Below are 24,896 nucleotides of genomic sequence, written 5' to 3' on the forward strand. Positions count from 1 at the left end.
CTGTGATATATTAAAACTTCTACCCGAATAATGTAGATTAAAGGCTTCTTATTTACATACTTTAAAAACTGACCACATATGTACAACAGATTATTAAGAGTCAAGTAGAAAAATAAGGTCAAAAACAAACTTTATTTATATAGGGATAATAAGGATATTAATAACTGAAATATTGAATAATTAAGCTTTGGATTGACTAGAAGTCCATGATTCACAAAGACTATTTTATGGAAGCAGTATAAAACTACATTTGGTTATTTTTTCAGTTCTCTGGTATTCTTCAAGCTTGCAAGGATTCAGAACACTTTAATGATAGCTTGTTGAACGGCAATAAAATGAATGATGTCCTTAGAAGTCAGTCTCTCACAAAAAAGACGTTATATCCAAGTTCTATCAAAGCCCCAGCCAGTAAGGCCCATAAAGGAATGAAGACATAGGACAGATTCATGGTAGTAAACTGTTCCAGTTTAGCACAGAGTGCAAGGCAGAAGGCTAATTTAAGTAACATTGCAATGAGGTACCAGGCTTTTTTTTTAATATTGTGTGATCCATGTCGAGGGTCAAAGCCAGACTTACATCGCCCAGCCATTTTCACAATCAGCATAACAAGAAGGATAGTATCAAATATCCAGACTGGAATAAATATGAGGAACCAGTTCCAAGGTGCCTTCTCATCCAATTTCAACACCAACATGATCAAGAAGAGTAATGTGAAAAGCCAGGTGAGTAGTACTCTCTGAGCCAAGGACATTCTCATTTAAACAGTTTAAAGAGGCTGTTGCAGAGTCGAAAAAAGGGAAATAAACCCTAAGAGAAGGAAAAAAAGTCAGGATTGTTTTGATACCAGAAAAAAAAATCACTTCCATTCCTGGTGAACAAAGCTGGTTCTTCCCCACTCACAGATTTCCTAATTTTGAAGACATTCTATTCTTCCTTTCAAACCCTGTAAAATTTGTAGCCATCTTTGACAACATTACATTCATCATTCCTTATAGCCCATGACAAAATACAATAAAACTTTTAGTATATCAACTGGGCATAAGCCCTATTCAAAATGTCTCAAGAATAGTCTGTTCCTTTTCATTGCTGTCACTCAAGTCCAGGTACTCCTGACTTTATTCCTGTACCTCAAGGATATTCTTAAATTCTTTTTGTAAATCTGTACATCTATAAATTTTCATTCAATTTCAAGATGTACTAAGAAAAAGCATTCAAAATCAAAGTAGTTAAAAAGGAGGAAGTGCTTATCAGGTCAAGGGAGGAGAGTCTTAATAAGGAGGGAATGGTTAACAAAAATTCAGATATTAAATAGAATTAAGAGTGTGAGGAGATCTTTGGGCTAAATAATACAAAATATATTGGTAATCCTGGATTTTCACACAGCTTAGTCTGGGTCTTTTTAAATTAAATTTTCTCACTGCAATTCTTATAAATACCTATTAGTCTGAATTTTTCTTTTTAATACTATTCATTATTTCTTATAAATACCTATTAGTCTGAATTTTTCTTTTTAATACAACTCATTATATATTTTTTGGTTTGCGGTATAAATCCTGATTTTTTGCTACTTGCTACCCAATAATCAAGACCACTTAAACTTTTGACATTTTGTTATTATTAGATGCTAAATTATTCAATAATTTAGGCTCTTTCTCTCTCTCTCTCCCTTTTTTTTAAAGAATGTGGGGCTTGAATTTAGGCCTCTGAGATCAAGAGTTGCATGATCTACCAACTGAGCCAACCAGGCAACGGAAAGTTATTTCTTATATCCCTAAAATATAAGATCTGTCTGTAGATGTCCTACTGACCTATATTTCTCTTTCGCACTAGTACTATATGACTGTGATCAGGTATGTTCTAGGATATACTCTAATACCTGAAAGGACTAGTGCCTACTACTCATGAATTTCTTTTCCAGAATATTTTGCCCTTTCATTTTTTTTTCACTGCTAAAACCATTAATTCTTAAAAACTTGGAAGTTTGATTGGGACACATTAATCTATCATACATAGGCATAAGCATTTATTCAGTCTTCACATACAGGTTGACAGTATGTTCTATACTTGTTCAAGCTTTTTATATCAACCTTGTGACCATTTGGAAGAAGGGTAAGTAGAATGGAAATCAGAAGCCAGACTGCAGTAGTTGGGTGAGGAGTTAACAAAATGTAAACAGTTGACAACACTTTATTCCTCTGAAACATTTGAAGAAGAGAAGATGAAAGACAAGATATATAATGAGATTGAGAAAGGGTCAGGAAGAAATTTTTCAGTAAAGGAAGAATCTAAATATGATTATAAACTGAGGGAAATAGGCCACAAAGGAGACAGAGACTGAGAGAGGACACTTGATGGAGAGGTAAACATCAGAAGGTGGCGGGGTAGCAAAAGCATGAGGGGTAGGAGTAAAAATGCAGGAAGAAATAAGAAACAAGGAAAAAGTGAAGAAACTGGCTAGATGAATAAAATGCCCTAGACTAGCATGTTTAATTAATTATATTTTAACACTAACTTTGAGGGGCGCCTGGGTGACTTGGTTGGGCATCTGCCTTTGGCCGGGGTCATGATCTCTCAGGGTCCGGGGATCAAGCCCATCAAGCTCCCTGCTCACTGGGAGGTCTGCTTCTCCCTCTCCCATCCCCAACTCGTTCTCTCTCTCAAATAAATAATCTTAAAAAAAAAAAACCCTAATTTTGATACTGTTTGCTACACCTCTACTACTTTAAACAGTGGGTGGCTATCACGGGGCAAGAGTGCATATCTGTTTTACTATCATAGTGACTTATGGATCTCCTAAATCCCCTTTCCCCTGATACCCATCTGCTAGCACTTGTTTACTTAGCTGGCAGATCGGATGCTTCATACAGCAGGATGAAAAGCAGATGCTTTTGCTCCCAGGGGGGAATTTTCTCCAGGTCGCCCTTCCTGACCAAAGGCTGCCATAGTGGGATATGGGGCTGAATTTGGAAGAAGAGGTGTGAAGGGTGTGAACTGATTATTAACTACAAATGGATTTCATTTTGTAAATCAAGTTTGCTCAAACCTGATCTCCAATCTATCTGGCCATTTTTGTGAACGTTTAAAAAGTTTATGATAATACACTTGTTTAAACACAACTTTTCCATCAGCCATTGGATAAGTCAGGGTTCAAATTTTTGCATATAGGACTGAGGAAGCAACTGGTCATAGAAACAGTTGCTGCACTCAACATAGGTGCTTTAGGGATGGAGATGGAAGGATGATACAAAGAGCACAGTCTTGTGGCTTCAAGTTTTATAATGTGGGATGCAACAAAGTTCTGTATGCACTTACACTAAAATGCCCTCAACTGGGAAGCACTATGCCGATATTTAAATGAGGTTTGAAGAATTCTGGATGCAGGGCGTTACAACGCCAATTTTACTTGTTCATAAATCTTCATTAATTGAAGTAATTTGTTTCCTACTACTAGTCGTCTTTTATCTCAACAGAGGGGGTTGCATGCTCCAAAACAAAAATTTGCTCTACTAAAGTCCTATTTGAGGGGACTACTACTGGTACCAGGAAGATAGTTAAGTATTAGTTCATATGCTTTCTCATCCATTGTCAAAATCTTCTGCATTGTCCCTAAATGGAAACCGAAAGGGCTCTGCCCACCATTCCAGCATCTAGCAGTTGTGTGTGCACTCATTAATTTGCCCACAGTGCGTTCTACACCACCCCCATGTCCTTCTCTGGCTACTGCCAGCCCTCTTCCAAATGAACTCACCCCATCCCAAAGACAGTTTTGCTTATGAGCACACAACACAGTTCCTCTAAATAATGAGTCGCTTTCGAAAGGCCCCTGCTTCAACAGCCTTGTAAAACTTAACCTTCCTTCAGAGGAACAGCGTTCTGCTTACAACTTACATGATTTGGGGGCCTACTTGTCCCTAGAACTTCAGGACGTTCCTAAACTATCCTCGCCCTCAGTCTTCCAACACCTACGGTTCGCCCTAATTCGGACTATTCCCATTCTGCGCTTTGGGCCCAGCACATTTTGGGAGCTGAACGCGGTTTCTTGCACACGATCCAAAACGCACGCAGAAGCCTGGTGCCAAGCAGCTGTCCGTACGTTTGGCAGGAAGCGTAAGGGGGTGGGAAGCAGCGACAAACCCCCTGAGGCATCGGGAAGCCAGCGCCAGGGCACCGGAGGGGCACATACACCTCGGGAGAATGCCCGCCCATTGGAGCCCGGGACTCACCTGGCAGCGCCGCTGGCCGGAGAGCGGGGAGGGGCGCGAAGATCAGAAAACTCGCCAGTTTGGATCCTTGGCCTTTTCCACGCTTTCTCCTCCATTAAATCCAGAACTCGTCACATGATAATCAAGAAAAAGATCTCAGTTCCGCCTCCCCAGACCACCGCGGTGGTGGCTCTGTGTTCTACCTCAGGGCCACACCCACATCCGGGGCAGGTTCCCACCGCCCCTGGGTCTACCCTCTCTACCTATAGGTAGAGGGGATGCCAATCTAGTTTCAGAGGCCCTTTTCCCTGTGGTAATTGGACCATTTGGCCACCAGTGCGAACCAACCGACCTTTTCTTACGTTCGGGTTTGTCAAAAAGGCTGCTCCACAAGAAGCCACTAGGCCCGCCTCTCTACCGCTACGGGCCAGGAGGAAAGTCAGTCTAAGCACAGCCTGGAGTATCCGTGGTCCCATTGGGCCCACAGACGCCAATCAGACCAGCCAGCGCTTGGCTCCGCCCCCGAGGGGGCTCCCCGCCCCTTCTCTCGCACTCCCCGCCAGCGCGCGGAGACTGCAGGCTCCGGCGCAAAATCCTGCGGGAGAGGGGGTGGGGCGACAGCTCTGGAGGCAGCGCTCCCGCCGGCAGCCTCGTTGTGACTCCTCCGGCTCCCGCAGCGGCGGCGGCGCTCGCCTCGGAGTCTCCCGCGCGCACCCCAGCCGCCTCCTAGCGGCGCGGCGCCCGCTCCTACGGTAAGAGCCGACATCACCTCCGTGCTTGGGCGGGCCGTGTGGAGGTCGTTGGGTTCTGACAGAATCCTGGGGATGGGGCAGGACGAGGGAGGAAAGCGGAGGGCAGGATGGAGGTGGGGGTTCCGGGGCCAACGCATCGCCCTCCGCCGCCGGTGACTTCCCCGGCAGCCACTGGCACCTGCGCGCCGGGGTCAACCGCGGTCCCCTCCCATCATTTGACCGGTGGCAGAGGCTCAGCCTCCCTCCTCCCGAGCCCGTGCCGTCCTCGAGCCTAAATGGTGACGGGCCGAAGCCCAGCGCCGCCTCCCGCCCCTCCGCCCCCTCTCGCGGCCCCTCTCCTCCGCTTCCTTCCCCTGGAGCTGTGCTGGGTGCGCGCCGGGTCCTGGAGGGCATGCAGGGGCATCGGGTGGCCGAGCCCTGGCGGGCGGGGGAGGTCAGCTAGCGGCCGGAGGAGTGGGCTTGGGCGGAGGGGGCGACTGTGCGCATGTAGGACGCAGGCTGGAGGGAGGGTCTCTGCCCTGCACCCGCTGAGCAGGCAACAGTTTGGTTCTGATTCTAGCACTGACTGCGGAGCGGGTGCTGAAATTCTCTCAGGGGCCTGAAGGGCTGTTTCCCCTCTGGAAACAATACTGCAGTCCATCAGCTTGCCTTACCTTTTCTTATTTTTATCTGCCTGATATTGACAGCCAGTATTTTGGTATTGTTCCTTCGAGGCATGATTTTTAAACTCAACACCTCCTTCTATAACTTTGGAGATCATTCTGTCACTGATCCATCACTTTATTTTTAGCCTGGCCCCCCACCCCCCAAAAAAAGAACTGCTTTATATCATCATATACTGACCGGGAAGTACAAAATCTGGAACAATTTATTAGTCTAAGTATTTATATATCAAGTAGTTTTTAAATTCGTGAATTATTAAATATTTTGTAATTTATACTTGCTGTCTTTGTTTATGGTATATCCTGCTTACTTTGAGGTTATTTTGTTAATTGTGTGCTTTGATTTTGTAGTTTTTGGTTAGCTTGAGCCAACTAGATACTTCAGGATTTTTCTTTTTTTTCCCTCTAAGACTTTGGGCATAGCCACTTTATTTGCTCTTGTTTTTAGAGATTATGTATTTTTTTTAAAAAAAATTTGTTTTCTCCCCAACCTGATTTTTTCATAGCATTTTAAAGTTGAAAGGGAGCATTCTGAGAATTTGGAAACTATGCACTTAAGCCTAAAGAGCTGTAAAATAGCATAACAATTTGAAATCCTAACTTCTTGGAGTAAACATTGCTAAGTTTAAGAGAAGGAAATGAGTGTCCCCTGTCAGTTGTAGTGGCTCAGCCTCCAGATTCCAGAGGAAAGCAATCTAAAAATCTGGGGAGAATGAGCCATGCCTGAGACCAGACACAAGGTGGTTCCAGGAAAATTTCTGGCTGGGGAAATAGCCTGTGTCCCATGCAGGTTAGTTGTGTGCATGCACCAAATAGTATTAAGTTAGGTGTTAGTAAGGTAGGAAATGTCTTTTCTAACTTTTACCACTTTCTGATAGGGCATGAAAACATAGTAAAAGAAAAAAAGTATAATGGGGGCACTCTTGTATAGTCAAACCTCCCAGAGTAAACTCTTTTTTGAGTCCAAACTGGCAGTGGACAGTTGGCCCTAAAAATCAAGTAGGTGGTCTGAGCAATTTTTATTTTTTTATTTTATTATTATTTTTTAAACATTTATTTGTTTTAAGTAAGCTCTACATCCAATATGGGGCTTGAACTCACAACCCTGAGATCAAGAATCACATGCTCTACTGACTGAGCCAGCCAGGCATCCTGGCCTGAGCAATTTTATTTTACTTTACTTTTTTTGGCCTGAACAATTTTTAAACCTACGAACCTTTTTGCTAGCCCATTTAATACAAAATTTCAAGGGGCTTGTAATTAAAAAGGCTACACTAGACTAGGCCAAAGAAAATTTAGGGTGGCATGTAGAAAAAATGAGGATCGGAAAATAGTTGGATTGCTTCCATACTGCCTTGTTTAACCTTTGTAATGCTGTGAGGCATGTACTGTGATTACTGTTCTGTTTTATACATGAGTTAACCAAAACTTAGGTTAACTCATTTGCTCAAGATTTCTCAGCTCATAAGTTGGTGGAGGTGGGATTCAAATCCAGGCAATCTGATTACAAAGCCTAAATTCCAAGCCAATATGCTTTACCACCACAGTGGCTTCTTAGAGACCTGGTACAAAGAAGACTAATCAGTGAAAAATAATGCTGCAAAGTCGTAAACTGAGTAAGAATATTGTACATATTCAGTAACACTTTGAGTCACTGTATAGTAGGCACTGTTGAGTATTGATGGGGATGTAAGGATGGAGTCACCTTTCCTGTCGTTAGTGGGGGAGAGAAATAAACAAATAATGATAATACAATACAGTGTATACTATAAGAGAGTGCCGTAGAGTTTGTGATTTAATAGAAGAGAGTTCAGCTGAAGTTTAGACATACCAGCATTTGAATTCCTGTTTGGCTTTGTGACCTTTAACATGATAGTAAACCTTTTTCAGCTTCAGTTTTCTTATCTGTTAAGTGGAGATGAATTACTTCAAAGTGGAGTATTAAGCATTAAACAGAGTATGTAAAGTACTGGCACACTGGTAAGCCCTGAATAAAGAAGACTGAATAATATTCAGAGGCAGAGTGGAGAAGGGGTTGGAGGTGTGGCTACCACTGGAGCCTTACAGGGTAAGTAGTAGTTTTCATTGTTGGGGAAGGAGGGCATCCCTACACAGATAGAACAGGAGGCGGGGTCACAGAACCGGAATATGGATTGTTGAGGGAATGGCAAGTAATCGCAGCTTTGTATAAAAAGTATTTGTGAAGGCCAAAATTTAAATGGTAATTGTGTATAAATGTGGCTGGGCAAGGTGAGTACTACCCAATTTTGGCCGTTGGAAATTGCATACTTAGATATTAAAATTATAAGAAATCCTCAACAGTTCATGAATTGTTACATTTTTATTTAATATTTACCGTTTAATACTTTTTTCCCCAGTGACAATTAAAACTTCTTTTCCAAACATGTCCAGCTAAGCACTTTCATTATTTCATTGCAATATTTCATGCTAAGCTATGAAGGAAGACTTATACCACTAGAGGCATTTGCACTTAATTTGTGGAATGTATTTTGGGATTACTTTAAAAAGAAGAATCTTAAAGTGACTGTTGCTTCCCTTAACCCTTTTACCTAGTATGTAGCCACATAGGGCCAATATGGCAAACTACCCTTTGTATATATGCCGACTGCCTTTTCTGAATCCAAATTTGAGACGTAACGGTAAGACAAAATGTTTCAAATTGGGGCTGTTCTTAAAAAAATCTGAGAAAAAGTCCCATGTGTAAATCTTCCCTTCAGGTTAGCACACAACCATGAATACTTCCACTGGATTTATAAATGTAGATCACTTCATGACCAGAATTATTTGACTAAGTTGAAAATATTAAATGCCATTTAGGAAAGCTGCTTTTTTATTCCAACTTGCTATTCTCATACAAATTGCTAAAATGACACAAAATACAGAGATCACATTTCACATGAGAAAAACGGGCTGCTTCCTAGACCAGGTAGTTTTAGAGTGCTAGGAAAGAAAATATGCTGGACTTCATTCTGAGTAGTGAACAGGAACTGGGCAGGAAATGGCTGTGGCTGAACCACTACCTGATAATAATCATAACATGATTGAATTTGACATTTAATGAGAGGAAGTAAAGGAGAGAAAAAGTGCACTGTATGCAGCTTTCCAGTTTCAGAAACAGTAGGAGGAAAGGACTGTTAAAAGTGTTTCTACAAAAAAAAAAAAAAGTGTTTCTGTAGAAGTTTTGAAGGTATGTAGTAGGCACTGATATTTGTTGCATGAATGAAAGCACCTTAGTAAAACATTCCATAAAACGTCTGTTACAGATAGCAAAAAACTTACTAAAGTTGTGTGGCACGAATTTTGGTGCTCTGCAGACCTACGTTCAAGTCTCAGCTCTACACTCCATCAGTTGTGTGACTTCGGGCTCATTATGTAGTCTTTTCGAGGTTCAGTTTTATTTAATCATAAAATGGAGATACTTACTGTGCAAGATTTTGAAAATTAAATGAGCTGATGTATGTAAAGTACTTGACACATTGCCTGGCTTATAAGACGTGTTCAAAAAACGGTTATTGCTGTAATTTGACTAAATTGAATAGGTGTGATTTTTATTTTATTTATTTATTCATTCATTCATTCATTCATTTATTTTAAAGGGTGGGGTACAGAGAGGGAGAGGCAGAGAGAGAATCTTAAGCAGGCGCCACACTGGGTGTGGATCCTGACACAGGACTCAATCTCACAACCCTGAGATTGTGACCTGAGCGGAAATCCAGAGTCGGAGCTTAACTGACTGAGCCAGCCAGGTGCCCCGAACAGATGTGTTTTTTTAAAAAAAATACAATTCTCAAATAGAGTAAGGAGAGCCAGAAAATGGCAAACAAACAAATAAAACCTTAAGAGGAGACAATAGGATGTTACACAGGCAACAGGCACAGGTGAATAAAAAAAAATCAAGTCATTGCAGCCACATACAAAACAAGGGAAAAGATAGGGAAAGGGCGTCATATTCTGTTTTTTTTTTTTTTCCCCTGAAGAAAGTAGATCAGACCCATTAAACCAGGTAGAGTAAATAAGATTTTGCTATTCTAAATGACAATGAAAAGAATACTGAAATTGGGTCTCTTGTACCGTGAGTTTACTATATACATGGAAAGGGACTTTTTTCCTCAAATCCCTTAGCCACATTCTTATCTCTGAAGTTCTTTCAACAGATAAAAGCCATTAATTTTACAGTCATAGAGAAGGCTTTAATTGCAAGTAATCTTGGGAGATAGAGCCGGTTAATTTAACTACATATATTTCCCAAGTATTGATTCCATGTATCCCATTGCCTACTATGTATCTTTTGGGCAGTGAATATCTAAATGTATCATATGTTGGAAAATAAACATATCTTCTTGGTCCCAAATGTTTCTCCTCTGTACTCCCTGTCCTAATGAATAGTTCTTCTATTGTTCATGCCAGGAATCATGGAGCGTCCTTACTCTTTCACTCTCCGTACCTTACATGTCCAGTCAGTAACTACATCTGGTCTTTCTCTTTACTAGCTATCCATCTTTTAACCATGCCCTGTCCCAGCACCCACCCCTCATTGCCACTGACTTATTTTAGGTACTCATCATTTTTTCCCCCAGATTATTATTAGTCTCCTTGGTTTTAATTTAGCCTCATATTAATCAGTTCTTCACACAGCTTCCTTCTAGAATGATGTTGCTGAATACTAATAAGTCATATTAAAGTTACATTCTTAATGCCAGCACATGATGATAATTAATAAATATTAGATCCCTCCATATATCTTAAACTTAAGATAGTAGTAAGTGACTTGTATACCTATACCTAGAGTTTTCTTTGTGAGAAAGGTTTTATTTATTTATAAAGAATTTATTTATTTATTTGACAGAGAGAGACACAGTGAGAGAGGAACACAAGCAGGGGGAGTGGGAGAGAGAGAAGCAAGCTTCCCACCAAGCAGGAAGCCCGATGCAGGACTCGATCCCAGGACCCTGGGATCATGACCTGAGCTGAAGGCAGACGCTTAACGACTGAGCCACCCAGGCGCCCTGTGGGAAGGGTTTTAATCACTACTTTATTTTCATTAATAGAGGGCTACTTAGTTTATTTATTTGTTTTTGAATGAACATCAATAGTTTGTATCTTTTTTTTAAGATTTATTTATTTGAGAGAGAGAGCATAAGTAGGGGTGGGGGGGCAGAGGGAGAGGGGAGAAAGTCTTAAGCAGACCAGGCTGAGCACAGAGCTGGACTCGAGACTCCATCTCATGACCCTGAGATCATGACCTGAGCTGAAACCAAGAATTGGATGCTTAAAGGACTGCTCCATCCAGGCACAGCAATAGTTTATTTCAAAGAGTTTGTTTTATCTAAGTTGTTAAATTGGCATAAAATTGTTCACAATATTCTCTTTTTATATTTTTAATGTTTTAAGATCTATGGCTGTGTCCCCTCTCTCATTCCTGACTGTTAATTTGTGTATTTTTTCATTTTTTTTCCTTTTCAGTTTGTCTAGAGATTTGTCTGTTTTATTGATTTTCAAAGAAGCAGGTTTTGGTTTTCTTTATTGATTTTTTGTTCTCAACTTCACTGATTTCTATTCTTTATTATTTTCTTTCTGTTCTTCACTTTGCATTTTATTTGCTTGTATCTTAAAAACTTAGCTCATTAGTTTATTTTCTTCTGATATAAATGTTTAATGCTATAAAATTTTCCTCTAAATAGTGCTTTGGCTGCATCCCGTGAATTTTGATATGTTGTATTTTCATTTTTGTTCAGTTCAGAAATCCTTGCTGATTTTATTTGTGATTTCTTCTTTGACCCTATTGGTTACAAATGAGTATGCACATGGGATTTTTCAGGTATTGATTTCTCATTTAATTTCACTGTGCTCAGAGAACATACATTGTAAGATTTGAATCATTTTTAAATTTATTGAGACTGTTTTTATGGCCCGGAATATGGTCTGTCTTGGTAAATGATTCATGTGCACTTGAAAGGAAAGTTGGGTGGAGTGATATAAACATCAGATCAAGTTGATTGATAGAATTGCTCAAGTTTTCTCTGTCCTTACTGATTTTATGTCTACTTGTTCTAGCAGTTTTTGAGAGAAGGGTATTGAAATCTCTGAATATAATTTTGGACTTGCCAATTTCTGCTTATACTTTCATCAGTTTGGTTTCATATATTTTGAAGTTCTGTTACTAGATGTATGCATATTTAGGATTGTTGTGATTTCTTGATGAATTGGATCCCTTTATCATTGTGAAATGGCTCTCTTTGTTTCTGGTAATATGCTTTGCTCTGAAATCTACTTTGACAATATTGCCTCTGTAGCTTTCTTTTGATTGGTATTAGCATGGTGCATATTTTTCCATCATTTTACTTTATTCATTTGTGTGTATTTGAAGTAGTTTCTGGTAGATGGCATATAGTTCAGTCTTCTTTTTTTTATCCAGTTTTCTAATCTTTGCTTTTTAGTTCAGACCACTTACATTTAATGTGATTATTGATATTAAATCTATCTTGTGATTTGTGTTTTATTTGTCCCATCTGTTTTGTTTTTGCTCTTTGCCTTCTACTTGGTATTATTTGAGTATTTTTTATGACTCTCCTTTATATCTTTTTCTTGGGGGGTTTTTTATTTAAAGCTTTTTTGTTTTGGTTTTTGTTTGTTTGTAGTGTTTATATGTATCTAACTTATCACAGTCTGTATTTGGGTAAAATACCACTTCACATATTATATAACAACCTTAAAACACTATAGTTCCATTTCTCCTTTTCATTCTTATGTTGTTGTCATACATTTTACTTGTACATATGTTTAAATCCCACAATATGGTTTTAGTTTTTTAGCTTTAAATGGTCAGTTCTCTTAAGTGGATTTAAAAATAATATTTAGGAAAGGGCTCTTATTTTTACCCACATTTGTCCCATTTTCAAGGCTCTTCCTTCCTTTGAAATACCTTTTCCATCTGGTATCATTTTCCTTCTGCCTATGATTACCTTTAGCATTTATTGTAAGCTGAACTACTGCTGAGAATTTTTTCAGCTTTTATATGTCTGAAACCCCCCTCTTTTTTTTTTTTTTTTTGTACTTCAGTTTTCAGATGTATTTTTACTGGGTATAGAATTCTAGCTGGACAGTTTTTTTCTTTCAGGACTTTAATGATGCTCCGCTATTTTCTCATTTGCATTTTTCTGACATGAAATCTACGTTATCTTTATTTCTTTATACTGAAAGTGTTTTTGGTGTCTGGCTACTTTTAGAATGATCCCTTTACCACTGGTTTAAAGCACTTTTATTAGGATGTGCTTTGGTGTAGTTTTATGTTTCTTATGCTTATGGTTAGTTGAGCTTCTTGGGTTTGTGGATTTGTCATTGTCATCAAATTTAGAAAAATTTTGGCCATTATTTCTTCAAATAGTTTTTCTCTCTTATTTCACTCTCTCCTTTCATTCTGGGACTCCAGTTACACATACACTGACAAATTGATATTGTTCCACACCTAACTGATACTGTTTTTTTTGTTTTTTGTTTTTTCTTTTTTCCCCTCCTTGTTTCAATTTGGATAATATCTATTGCTGTGTCTTCAAAATTACTAACATTTTCTTCTACTGATTTCTGATCTGCTGTTAATCTTATCCATTGTATTTTTCTTGTTAAACATTCTATTTTTCATCTCTAAAAGTTTGATTTGAATCTTGTTTATATCGTCCATGTCTTTCCTTAACAGTGCTCATGTTTTCTTCTTTTACTTTCTTAAATATGTGGAGTATATAATAGATGGGTTTCTTTTTTTTTTTAATTGTGGTTAAAAAATACATCACATAAAATTTACCATCTTAACCATTTTCACCCTTTTTAGTTAACCAATTTGAGAGTTTTAAGTATATTCACATTGTTGTGAAACAACTGTCTGGAACTTTTTCATCTTTTAAAAAAAAATTCTTTTTTTAGATTTTATTTATTTATTTGACACAGAGAGAGAGAGAGCACACACAAGCAGGGGAAGTGGCAGGCAGAGGGAGAGGGAGAAGCAGGCTCCCCGTTGAGCAGGGAGCCCAATGCGGAGCTTGATCCCAGGACTCTGGGATCACAACCTGAGCTGAAGGCAGATGCTTAACTGACTGAGCCACCTAGGCGCCCCAGAACTTTTTCATCTTACAGATCTGAAACATCTCCTTTTTTCTTCTTCCCCCAGATACAGGTACCTACTCTTCTACTTTCTGTCTCTGTGAATTTGACTATACTAGGTACCTTATATAAATGGAATCATACAGTATTTGTCTTTTTGTGACTGGTTTATTTCATTTAGCATAATGTCCTCAAGATTCATCCATGTTGTAGTTTATGACAGGATTTCCTTTAAGGCTGAATAATATCTTATTGCACAGATATACATCATTTTCTGTATCTAGTGATCCATTGGTAGACGTGTGGCTTACTTCTACCTCTTGGTTATGATGGATAGTGCTGCTCTGAACAGGGGTATGCAAATATCTCTCCAAGACCAAGCCTTCGCTCCTTTTAGATATATATCCAGAAGTGGGATTGCTGGGTCATATGGTAATTCTGTTTTTAACTTTTTGAGGAAACTCTATACTGTTTTCCATAGTGGTTGCACTATTTTACCATTCCACTAACAGTACAAAAGAGTTCCAGTCTTTCTACGTCATTGCCAACACTTGTTATTTTCAGTTTTGTTTTTGTTTTTGTTTTTTTTAAGATTTTATTTATTTATTCATGAGAGACAGAGGAGGAGAGAGAGAGAGGGAGAGAGAGAGAGAGAGAGAGAGAAGCAGAGGGAGAAGCAGGCTCCCAAGGAGCAGGGAGCCCGATGCAGGACTCGATCCCAGGATCCTGGGATCATGACCTGAGCTGAAGGCAGACGCTTAACCATCTGAGCCACCCAGGCGCCCTAAGAGTGTAATTATTCAGTTTTTATCATCATTGGAAAATATTTGCAACAATGACTAAAAATGCTGCTATGATCCAGAGTTTTAGTTTATATTTTGAGCAATCATTTTAACTTAACCTTTGAAGTAATAGGTATTAAATACACTGTTAAAAATCTCTGTGGAGGAAATGGGCTTTAAGATATTAGAAGAGTGTATCTAAAAACCTATCTCCTCATTGGTCATAGGCAAGTGAGTATGACCTTTTTCTTTTGATGGAGGTGGATTTGTAAATTTGTAAAATCAAAACACAGGGATAGTTTTCTTGTGCTTATCCCATTCTTTTCCATCACTGCAACCACACTAAATGAGAAAATAAGCTTGAGGAAGACTTTATGTATATTAAGTTGATAGTTTGTGTATAGAATTTTAACATGAAAAGAGGTATTTTAAAACTGAATTAAAGCTTATTATAGCTATTTCTTTTTTATTTTGACATAGTTTCAAACTTTAAGGAAGTTATATAAGAAAAGTATAGGGGTGTCTGGGTAGCTCCATTGGTTGAGCATCCGACTCTTGATTTAGGCTCAGGTCATGGTATTGGAGTCCTGAGATTGAGCCCTGCATCAGGCTCCACGCTCAGTGGGGAGTCTACTTGGGATGCTCTCTCTCCCTCTCCTTCTGCCCCTCTCCCTGTTCATGCTTTCTCTCTCTCTCTCTAAAATAAATAAAATCTTTAAAAAAAGAATAGTATAAAGAATTTCTGTGTACCCTTCAACCAAGATTAACTATATATTAACATTTTCCTACAATTGCTTTATCCTTACTTTTATCCATATGTGTACACACACACACACACACACACACAGGTATATGTATATATGTATTATTTTTTTCTTGACTCATTTGAGTCATGATACTCCTTTACTTCTACATACCTCAGTTTTATTTCGTAAAAACAACATAAGCAAAGTGCAAGTGATTAAAAATCAGCAGATTAACATGGATACAATAACTATTATTTAATCTGCTGATTTTATTCACATTTCACCAGTTGTCACAATACTCTCCAGATAGCGAAAGAAAATCCAGGATCACATGCTATATTTAGTCTTCATGTCTCTTTAGTTTCCTTTAAACTGGAATATTTCTTAAGCCTTTGTTTATATTTCATGATACTGACATTTTTTTAAGTGTTAAGATGTTATTTTGTTGAATGTCCTTCCGTTTTAGTTTGGTTGATTTTTCTCCCATGATTGGATTCAGGTTATATACTTTGGGCAGGGATACCACAGATAGAATGTTGTGTTTTTCACAGTGCATTATATCAAGAAGCAAATACTGCAATTTCTCATGTTACAGGTGATGATAACTTTGATCATTTAGTTAAGGTGACACCTGCCAGGTTTCTCCAAAGTCATTCTTTGTAGCTAATAAGTATCTGTGGAGATATTTTGATTATGTAAATATCCTGTTACTCTCAAACTTGTCTTTTAGCTTTAATATTTATTGCTGTTTCTTGCATAAATCCGTTATTAAGATGGTTGCTTAAAAGTTCTCATCACAGGGGTGCCTGGGTTGGTTCAGTCGGCTAAGTGTCCGACTCTTGATCTCAGCTCAAGTCTTGGTCTCAGGGTTATGAGTTCAAGCCCCGCACTGGGCTCCACACTGGACATGAAGCATACTTAAAAAAAAAAAAAAGGTTCTTATCATAGAGGTGCATGACTGGCTCAGTCAGTAGAGCATGCAACTCTTGATCTAGGGGTTGTGAGTTCAAGTGCCACGCTGGGTGTAGAGCCTACCCAAAAAAAGTTCTCATCACAAGGAAAAAAATTGTAATTGAGGTAATAGATGTTAACCAAATTTATTGTGGTGATCATTTCACAATATATACATATATCAAATCATGTTGTACAACTTAAACTTATGCAGCGTTCTGTATCAATTATATCTCAGTAAAACTGGGAAAAAAGATTGTTGCCAAAGGGTGACTTTTTTTTTTCTAATTCTCTAATTTCTTCCGTGTTAGCTGGCTTCCTGCTGTATCAAAAAGCTTCCCTTTCATTCATTCATTCATATCAGTATAGACTCATTGATTCTTACTTTAACTTTTGACAATGTCCCTATCATTCTTTGAGTACCTTCTTAACTTCTGACCCCATGAGATGTTCCAGAATCATTTTGTACTGTCTCTGTGCCAACTAGAATCAGACGTTTCTCTAAGGAGCCTTGGTTTCTTTTATTGTAGAATGGTATTTAGAGATTTGGTTGCTACATGTGCTTATTGCTACTAAGGAATCATTGCTTCTAGGCCCTCTTAGTGGACATAGCTAAATGTGTATATATGAGTATGTATGTGTGTGGATCTGTGTAATACACCTTTATTTTTAGAAAGGATTATTGAGTTAAGCAGTGTCATGGCTGCTAAGAATAAAAAAGTGAATATATTCTTAAGCTGCAATAACCAAGTGATCATGTCCCAATTAATAGAAGTTATAAGTCTACTGTGTTTTGTATTCTTCAGATAAATAGATTATTTTGTTGGCCAACTAGATTTCAGGAATTATTTATGTCTTATCTGGTGAGGAAGATGACTTGGATGGTGAGAGGAATGGAAATCATGTTCTATGAAGAACAGTTGAAGGAGCTACCAACATTTAGTCTGGGAAAAGAAAGATTAACAATAGTATTTATTTATTAAATTATTTTAGTTGAAGGTTGAAGATGTGGTAAATACATTTTGTACTCATTTAGAGTGTATAACTAATACAGGTGAGTGGAGCTTAAGAGAGACATAATTTTTCTCTGCATAAGGAAAACTTTGAGGCAAACTTTTTTAATGGAGTGAGCTGCCTTGAAAACTTCAAACTCAGTTATTACCTCTGTAAAATCAGAGGGAAAGTTTGCCCATTTTTATTTAATTAATTCATGCTGTGGGAATTTGGAACTACTTGAAAGACAGCTTAGTATGCTGTATTTAGTGGCTTAGTTAATTGTATGTCTCACAAGATGCATCATGAGGAAAAGATTCTGTTCTAAATAAGTGTAAGACATAACGTGTACATACTCTTCTTTTGGATTTTATAATGCGCAGGAGAAGGCTCTGAGACATCCTTAAGTAAGGAAACTTTTATCTGAGTTTTTCTAAACCAGTAGATTTAGGGGACAGGTTAGGCTGCCGATGGAATCTACATACCTGGTATTTAAACCAAGATACCTGAAGTGATCATCAAGGGACTAAATAAAGCCAGAGAAGATGTCCAAGTGCTGAGCTCAGGGAGAAGAAGAGAGCCAGCAAAGAAACTGAGCAGTAGGCAGAAAGTTAGGAGCAAATCCAAGGAGGTTTCCTAGAAGCTACATAAATAAGAAGCAGCATAAATAAAATGTTCCAAGAGGAGGGAACATAATCGTCTACATCATATACTGCAGGTAGGTTGAGTACAATGAACAACTGAGACCTCACCATTGGATTTAGCAACTAGAAGTCATTGGTATCCTTAAAGAGAGCTTTCAGTAGAGTGGGGGGAGTAAAGGCATGGTTGGATTGAAGAGAGAGGGTGGGGAGAAATTGGAAGAGATAGCAAAGCTTTGCTGTGACAGAAGAGAAATGGACTAATTGCAGTTGTTGAGCAGCTACTCTGGTCTTTTATTGTTGAAAAGATAGGGCAAAAATGAAGAGAATAAACTATATGTAGTTGAGTTAATGATTCTGGTTTAAGTAGTAGTTGTAGCATGTTTATAAAGTACTTTTCTCTGTGGTATGGATTTTAATGGGTAGGAAATTAAACTATTGGTTTCTTGATTTATAGAAAATTCCCTCAGATTAGAAGAATGTTGTCAGTTTAGGGGCGCCTGGGTGGCTCAGTTGGTTAAGCATCTGCCTTCGGCTCAGGTCATGATCCCAGGGTCCTGGGATTGAGCCCCGCACTGGGCTCCCTGCTCTGTGGGGAGTCTGCTTCTCCCTCTGCCTCTCCCTTGCACCTCTCCCCCGGCTCATGTTCTTTCTCTGTCTCAAGTAAGTAAAATCTCACCCCCAAGAAATGTTGTAAGTTTAGTGGCTGTTAAATTGTGTTGCATTCTTGAGTTTCCAGGCAGTTTAGGCCACTTGCCTTGGTATGGTAGTTAGTAGTAATATGCAACAAAGCCCCCAAATTTCATTTTTATTAATCCTGACTTGATGATGTGGACATCTTAATAATGGTGTTACATAAAATAGATTTGTTGACCAGCAATGTGTTCATCATTTTAAAAATGACTTGGTTTCCGATGATAATTTGTCCCCTAAGAAGTATTCTGGTACATAAAAGCCATAAATCCTAGTTTTAAATTGGCCACTGTAACTGTTGGATAAGAAACCTCAGGGAACACAATTTAGTTCTCATTTCTACTTTACCATTAACTCTCCATCTACTTTCTGAGAACTAAGCCCATTCACTAAGTCCAATTACTGTTGATTCTTGTTATTCACAGTAGTTGTGTTCTATAAGATGGCAGCAAACATTGAATTCATGAACATTGAAGCATAGCTCCTAGGGGAAATACAGGGTTAAGTTTCTCTTAGCCACCGGTCACAACATTTTCATCAACTGATCAGTACATAACCTTGTTTCATATGTGTTACTGTTTAAAGACATCTTATTTATTATTTATTGTTGGTTTATTAACATTGAATTCATGGCCAACAGCACTATAACTCATATGTAAATGAAACTTACCTGACACACATTTTCGTCATAAGGTATAGAAAAGCCTTCTTTTTAAAAATTTTTTTATTTAAATTCAATTTAGTTAATGTATACTGTATTATTAGTTTCTGGGGTAGAATTTAGTGATTTATCAGTTGCATATAACACCTAGTGTTCATTACATCAAGTGCCCTCCTTAATACCTATCACCCAATTACCTCATACCCCCACCCACCTCTCCTCCAGCAACCCTCAATTTGTTTCCTAAAGTTCAGCATCTCTTATGGTTTGCCTCTCTCTCAGTTTTCATCTTATTTTATTTTTCCTTCCCTTCCCCTATGGTCATCTGTTTTGTTTCACATATGAGTGAAATCATATGGTATTTGGCTTTGACTGACTTATTTCACTTAGCATCACCCTTTAGTTCCATCCATATCATTGCAAATGGCAAGATTTCATTCTTTTTGGTGGCTTTTTGAATAATACTCCCTTGTGTACCCCCCCCACACACACACCCATATATATATACCACATCTTTATCCATTCATCTGTTGATGGACATCTGGGCTTTTTCCATATTTTCGCTATTGTGGACATTGCTGCTATAAACCTTTGGGATGCATGCGCCTCTTTGGATCACTATGTTTGTATCCTTTGGATAAATACCTAGTAGTGCAATTGCTGGGTCATAGGGTAGTTCTATTTTTAGCTTTTTGAGGAACCTCCATACTATTTTCCAGAGTGGCTGCACCAGTTTGCATCCCCACCAACAGTGTAAGAGGGTTCCCCTTTCTCCATATTCTCGACAACATCTGTTGTTCCCTAAGTTGTTAATTTTAGCCATTTTGACTGGTGTGAGGGGGTATCTCATTGTGGTTTGATTTGTATTTCCCTGATTCCAAGTGATATTGAGCGAAATCTCATACTTACTTACTTACGAAAGTACTATGAGTATTGATTTTGAGTTTACAAATTAAAATTAGATAGCAAGCAAATTTGCATATTAGCGGAATCTGTGAATAATGAAGACTATATTAGGTAAGAGGTGGTTGTCCAAAATGTTAAATGAATATTTTGGAAGATATTTACATAACCAAATAATATTTATGAATATTAGGATTCCAGTTTACTGTGAAACTGTAACTATTTGGAAATTGAAATCTAAAACTTGTAATTTTATCAAAGTTCTACAGATATGTGTCTTAAGAGTATAATTCTGGTACCAATTCCAGTGTGTATGTGTTTCCCACACCATCAAGCAATTCTCTAGCATCAGCTGGGTGTCCTGTAATTCAATTCAGTTCTGACACTATCACCTGGAGGTAACATCACATCCTACCAGTTAAGGGTTCAGTCCCACAAGACTGCTACCTGCCCCCCCCCATGCCAGTCACAAGTCCAGGTTGTCACCAGTTCTTCTTACTTGCCTATAGATTGGAAGTTCCCATGACCCCTCCTGGAGTTAATTTGCTAGAGCGGCTCACAGTACTCAGAGAAACATTTTATTTACATTTTATTTTACTAGATTTACTAGATTACTGGTTTATTACAAAAAGATAAAACTTAGGAACAGATAGTTATGGGATACATAGGACATGATATGGGGAAAGGGCACATACTGTCTGAGCACACCACTCTCCTCAAGTCTCCACATGTTCACCAACCTGGAAACTCTCTGAATCATGTACTTTTGGGTTTTTATGGAGGCTTGATTATATAGGCATGATTGATTAGATCATTGACCATTGGCAATTGAACTCAATCTCCAGCCGCTCTCTGCTTGCAGGAGGTTGGGGGAAGGTAAGGGGTACTAGGACTGAAAGTTCCAACCCTTTAATCACATGGTTGACTCCACTGGCAGCCAGTACCCTTGTTTAGGTGCTTTCCAAAAGTCACCCTGTTATAACAAAAGACACCTTTATCACTCTCACCATAGGAAATTCAAAGGGTTTTAAGAGGTCTGGGCTGGTAATAGGAACGAAGACCAAATATAGTTGACCCTTCAGCAACAGGGGTTTGAATTCCATGAGTACACTTATATGCAGATTTTGTTTTCATAAATATGGTACTGCAAATGTAATTTTTCTTCCTTATGATTTTCTTTTTTCTAGCATCCTTTACTGTAGGAATACAGTATATGATACATATAACAGACAAGATTTGTGTTGATCTGCTGTTTATGTTATCAGTAAGGCTTCCAGTCAACAGCAGGCTATTAATAGTTAAGTGTTGGGGAGGTCAGAAGTTACATGTGGATTTTCAACTTTGCAGGGGGATCTGTGCTCCAACCCTTGTGTTCAAGGGTCAACTACATTTCTTACTATGAATCAAAATATCACAAAGAGATGGTTATACAAAGTTTAGGAAAAATAACAGCCCTAGAGCACCTTACCCACCTTTTCCCTTTTCCAGAGGCAAATACTTTTAACTTTTTTAGTTGATAAATTTTACTTAGTTGTCTTTGTAGAGATACACATAGGACTTTATCATCTGCAGGAACATGGAGAAATAGTCACACGGTGGTATGCAGTGAGAATGCAGATCTGCTGTTTTAATAGCTTTCAACTAGACCTCCTTTCAGTCCCACCTTTACTCCCACTTCCAGTGGAACCTGTGCCACAGTCTTTGAAAATTTGTTGGTTTTTATGATGTAAATTGGATTGATACTCTCTTTGGTCTACTATTGTTTTCTGCTGTCTCAGATCTTCTAGGTCAGTTACTAGTCATATATCTTATTTCAAGCTTCATTTTAATTTTTATTTTATTTTTTCATTTTATTTTATGTTAATCACCATACATTACATCATTAGTTTTTGATGTAGTGTTCCATGATTCCTTGTGTGCATATAACACCGAGTCTCCATTCAGTATGTGCCCTCTTTAATACCCATCACCAGGCTAACCCATCTTTTGTTTTCTTTCTATTCTCTGTGTGCTTATATGTGTATGCCTTTGCTGTAGTTTCAGTTATATATTGTAAAGGAGTAAAGTTAGATGCCTGTGTTTAGTCTGCCTTTTTTTCCCTGTTAGTTTGAAATACTTAAATCTAAAATTACTCTTTAAGTAATTAAGTCATTTGAACACCACTGTTGATATGTTCTTATAATTTAATTTCCTGATGATCGTGGCATAGAAGAATCTGATATGACTTGTCAAGTAGGTCAGAACAGGGAGAAAGTTATTTTAGACAGAGAAAATATGGCAAGGACTAGAAGGCAAGCATGAAAATGTATGGTCCATTCAGAAGCCCACATGGCTAGGTTGTAGGATATGTATATGGGTGGCAGATTGGAGAGGGTAGGTGAGAGGTTGTGCATGGGAGAGGATACAGATGATGGATGCTACTGATTGTAAAGGTGATAAATCTGTGATTGGGTTGTTTAAAAAAAGGGTCTTTTGTCTACTGTACTGATTAAACTATTTTCTTAGGCAATGGGAAATCATTAGATAATTTTAAGGAGGAGATAGACATGATGAGGTCGGGAGTTTAGAAAGTGAAGAAGTAGTAAGAGGCTGTTAGAATAGTCCTGGTAATAGATGATGTGGACTTGCACCAGGTCTGCTAGTGGGTCAGGGAAGGGTTATATGAGAGGTGTTTTTGGCAGTATGACAAATAGACTATATTAATTTATTCCTTCATATTTACTAAATGGTTCCTATGTGCCAGATACCGAACGGGTGGTGGTAGGAAAGGGAAAGAGACAAGAAGGAGTCTAGGATTCTGTGCTTGAAGAACAGATTGGGTAGATAGTAAAAAAGGAGTTGATTTGAGGAGGGAAAATGCATTTTATTTTTTTTCTTGGAGGTACTTGTAACAGCTTCACAGAAGAGCTTAATTTTCTGTATTTTCTGTTTAGTATCTTGAATTTGTAAGAAGTGAAACTGGGTGTCTTCCCTTTACTTCCTCTGTTAGGACTAACAGAAGTAAAAGTGCAGCTGTTGTTAGTTTTGTTAAAAAACAAAATTCAGCTGAGTGATTTTAAAGATTCATTTGGCTTTGTTCAGTGATTTTTGAATTGGGTGGCATCCCATTTAGCAAATAGAAAGGAACTCCAAAGAGCAGGTACCTGTGAACCCCTGACCTCATACCCCTTTCATACTTCATCTTGAACCACTGTCACTTATGTCCATTATACTTGTGTCACATTGCTTCCTTTCTGTTCCTTAAAAATACCAAGCTCATTCCCACCTCAGGGTCTTTGTGTTTCTCCTCCCTCTGCTCAGGACGCCTTTTCTCAATTCTTTGTGTAGTTGGCTCTTCTCATCCTTCAGATCTCAATTCCCATATCATCTCACGGGGACTCCTTTGACCATTGTTTTCAAAACTTCCCACCTCAACCCAGTCATCTCTCCCTATGTTCTTCCTGGCACTTCTTCAGCACAAAATTATCTTGTTTGTTGTTCATTTTCTATCTTTTCTCTTTGAAGTGTAAGTTTCATCATGACAGGGACCTTGTTTCTTATTCACTGTATCCTCACTGCCTAGAATAGTGCAGTATTTGTAATGTTGGTAAATAAGTATTTTTATTAAATGATCAGACACTGGATTAAATATCTCTGAAGTAATGATTTTCAAATTTTATTCATAGCATTTTTGATGAGGCATAGTTAGCATTTTTTAATCTAAGTAAAATCATTTTTAAGATCTATTAAATCTTTAAGCCATTTGAATATTATTTAGTGCATTATTATTTTGATAAAGAGTACCTAGACCACTTATTTAGTTAATGTTTCTACCAGAGGCCGGTAATAACATATCCATATTTGAATGGAGCCTGGTTGGTTGATGGCAAAAATTTCTTGGGAGTAATGAGGAATTTAAACCATTTAAATGGATTGTAACTATTTGATTTTTCTAAGTGGCACAGCAGTTAAATAAAAGTATTAAGTATTTTTTTTAAAAAAAAGCACAAAAGAATTCTTCAGAAATAGTAGAGATGTTGTGGGTATATGCTAAGGTTAAGATACCCTGAAATTTACAAAGTTGCATTAAAGGACATACAGGGTGGGTTGGTTGTACCTATCACGAAGTTCACAGAGGTCTTTGTGGGTAGTATTAAGATGAGAACTCTAGAGATTCTCTTAGATTTCAGAATAGCCCAAAATGTTTTTGTACATACAGCTAGAGAGAAGTTACTTGCCTATAATTTTCCAATTAGGTTTTATCCTCTAGCCTAAAATACACAGACATTGGTGCCATGCAGGAAAATAAAAATTATAAATAGTCTTTTTATGAACTGGTTGATGTAAGAGGAAATAGATAGCTCTTTTTATTAGACCTCATTTTGCTTTTCATTTTTCTATCCTAAGATTGAAAACAACTTTAAACATGTAGTATGGGGTATTTATTCTTCACAACATTTCCATGAAATCATATCCTCATTCCAGCTTAAAAACTTTCTAAGAAATTGTAACAATTTATAGGTCACATGATTAGAAAATAGCAGCCTTGAAACTAGTAGATTTCCTTTTGCCCATACCATGTTCCCTCTCCCACAGTTTCACTGTTTTCAGTATCAGCATAAAAATTTTGATTTGAACCTTTGCATTTATTATCTTTTTAAGGACAGGACCGTTTTGTTCCTAGTTTCTGAAGTAAAGAAACTGGTTATTTTAGCTGTGGAGGAAGCAACGGAGTTATATTTAATTTTAGCATTTAGAAATGAAGTTAGACTCGATGTGGCAGGTTTGACTAACTCCTTTTCATTGTACTTTTTAA

General features: G+C 38.0%; 2 protein-coding genes across 3 annotated transcripts in view; one reads left to right on the forward strand and one right to left on the reverse strand.

The window, feature by feature from the left end:
* Positions 1 to 113: 113 nt before the first annotated feature.
* TMEM60 (transmembrane protein 60) lies at positions 114 to 4,434 on the reverse strand. The gene is made up of 2 exons (XM_025872782.2): positions 4,224 to 4,434; positions 114 to 807 (listed from the first exon to the last, which is right to left on the reverse strand). Exon 2 carries the CDS (start codon positions 755 to 757, stop codon positions 356 to 358), a length of 402 nt encoding a protein of 133 aa, XP_025728567.1. The 5' UTR covers positions 758 to 807; positions 4,224 to 4,434; the 3' UTR covers positions 114 to 355.
* Positions 4,435 to 4,754: 320 nt separating this feature from the next.
* Positions 4,755 to 24,896, forward strand: part of PHTF2 (putative homeodomain transcription factor 2) — a 114,475-nt gene continuing 94,333 nt past the window's right edge. For both annotated transcript variants that reach the window (XM_025872780.2, XM_073898713.1), the window contains exon 1: positions 4,755 to 4,954. The gene's annotated coding sequence lies outside the window, so the exon portion shown is untranslated. The remainder of the gene's footprint in view (positions 4,955 to 24,896) is intronic.

This window comes from Callorhinus ursinus, unplaced genomic scaffold (assembly GCF_003265705.2).
Source record: "Callorhinus ursinus isolate GAN/ISIS: 27379988/994484 unplaced genomic scaffold, GSC_fseal_2.0 scaffold12, whole genome shotgun sequence".
Taxonomy (NCBI): Eukaryota; Metazoa; Chordata; class Mammalia; order Carnivora; family Otariidae; genus Callorhinus; species Callorhinus ursinus.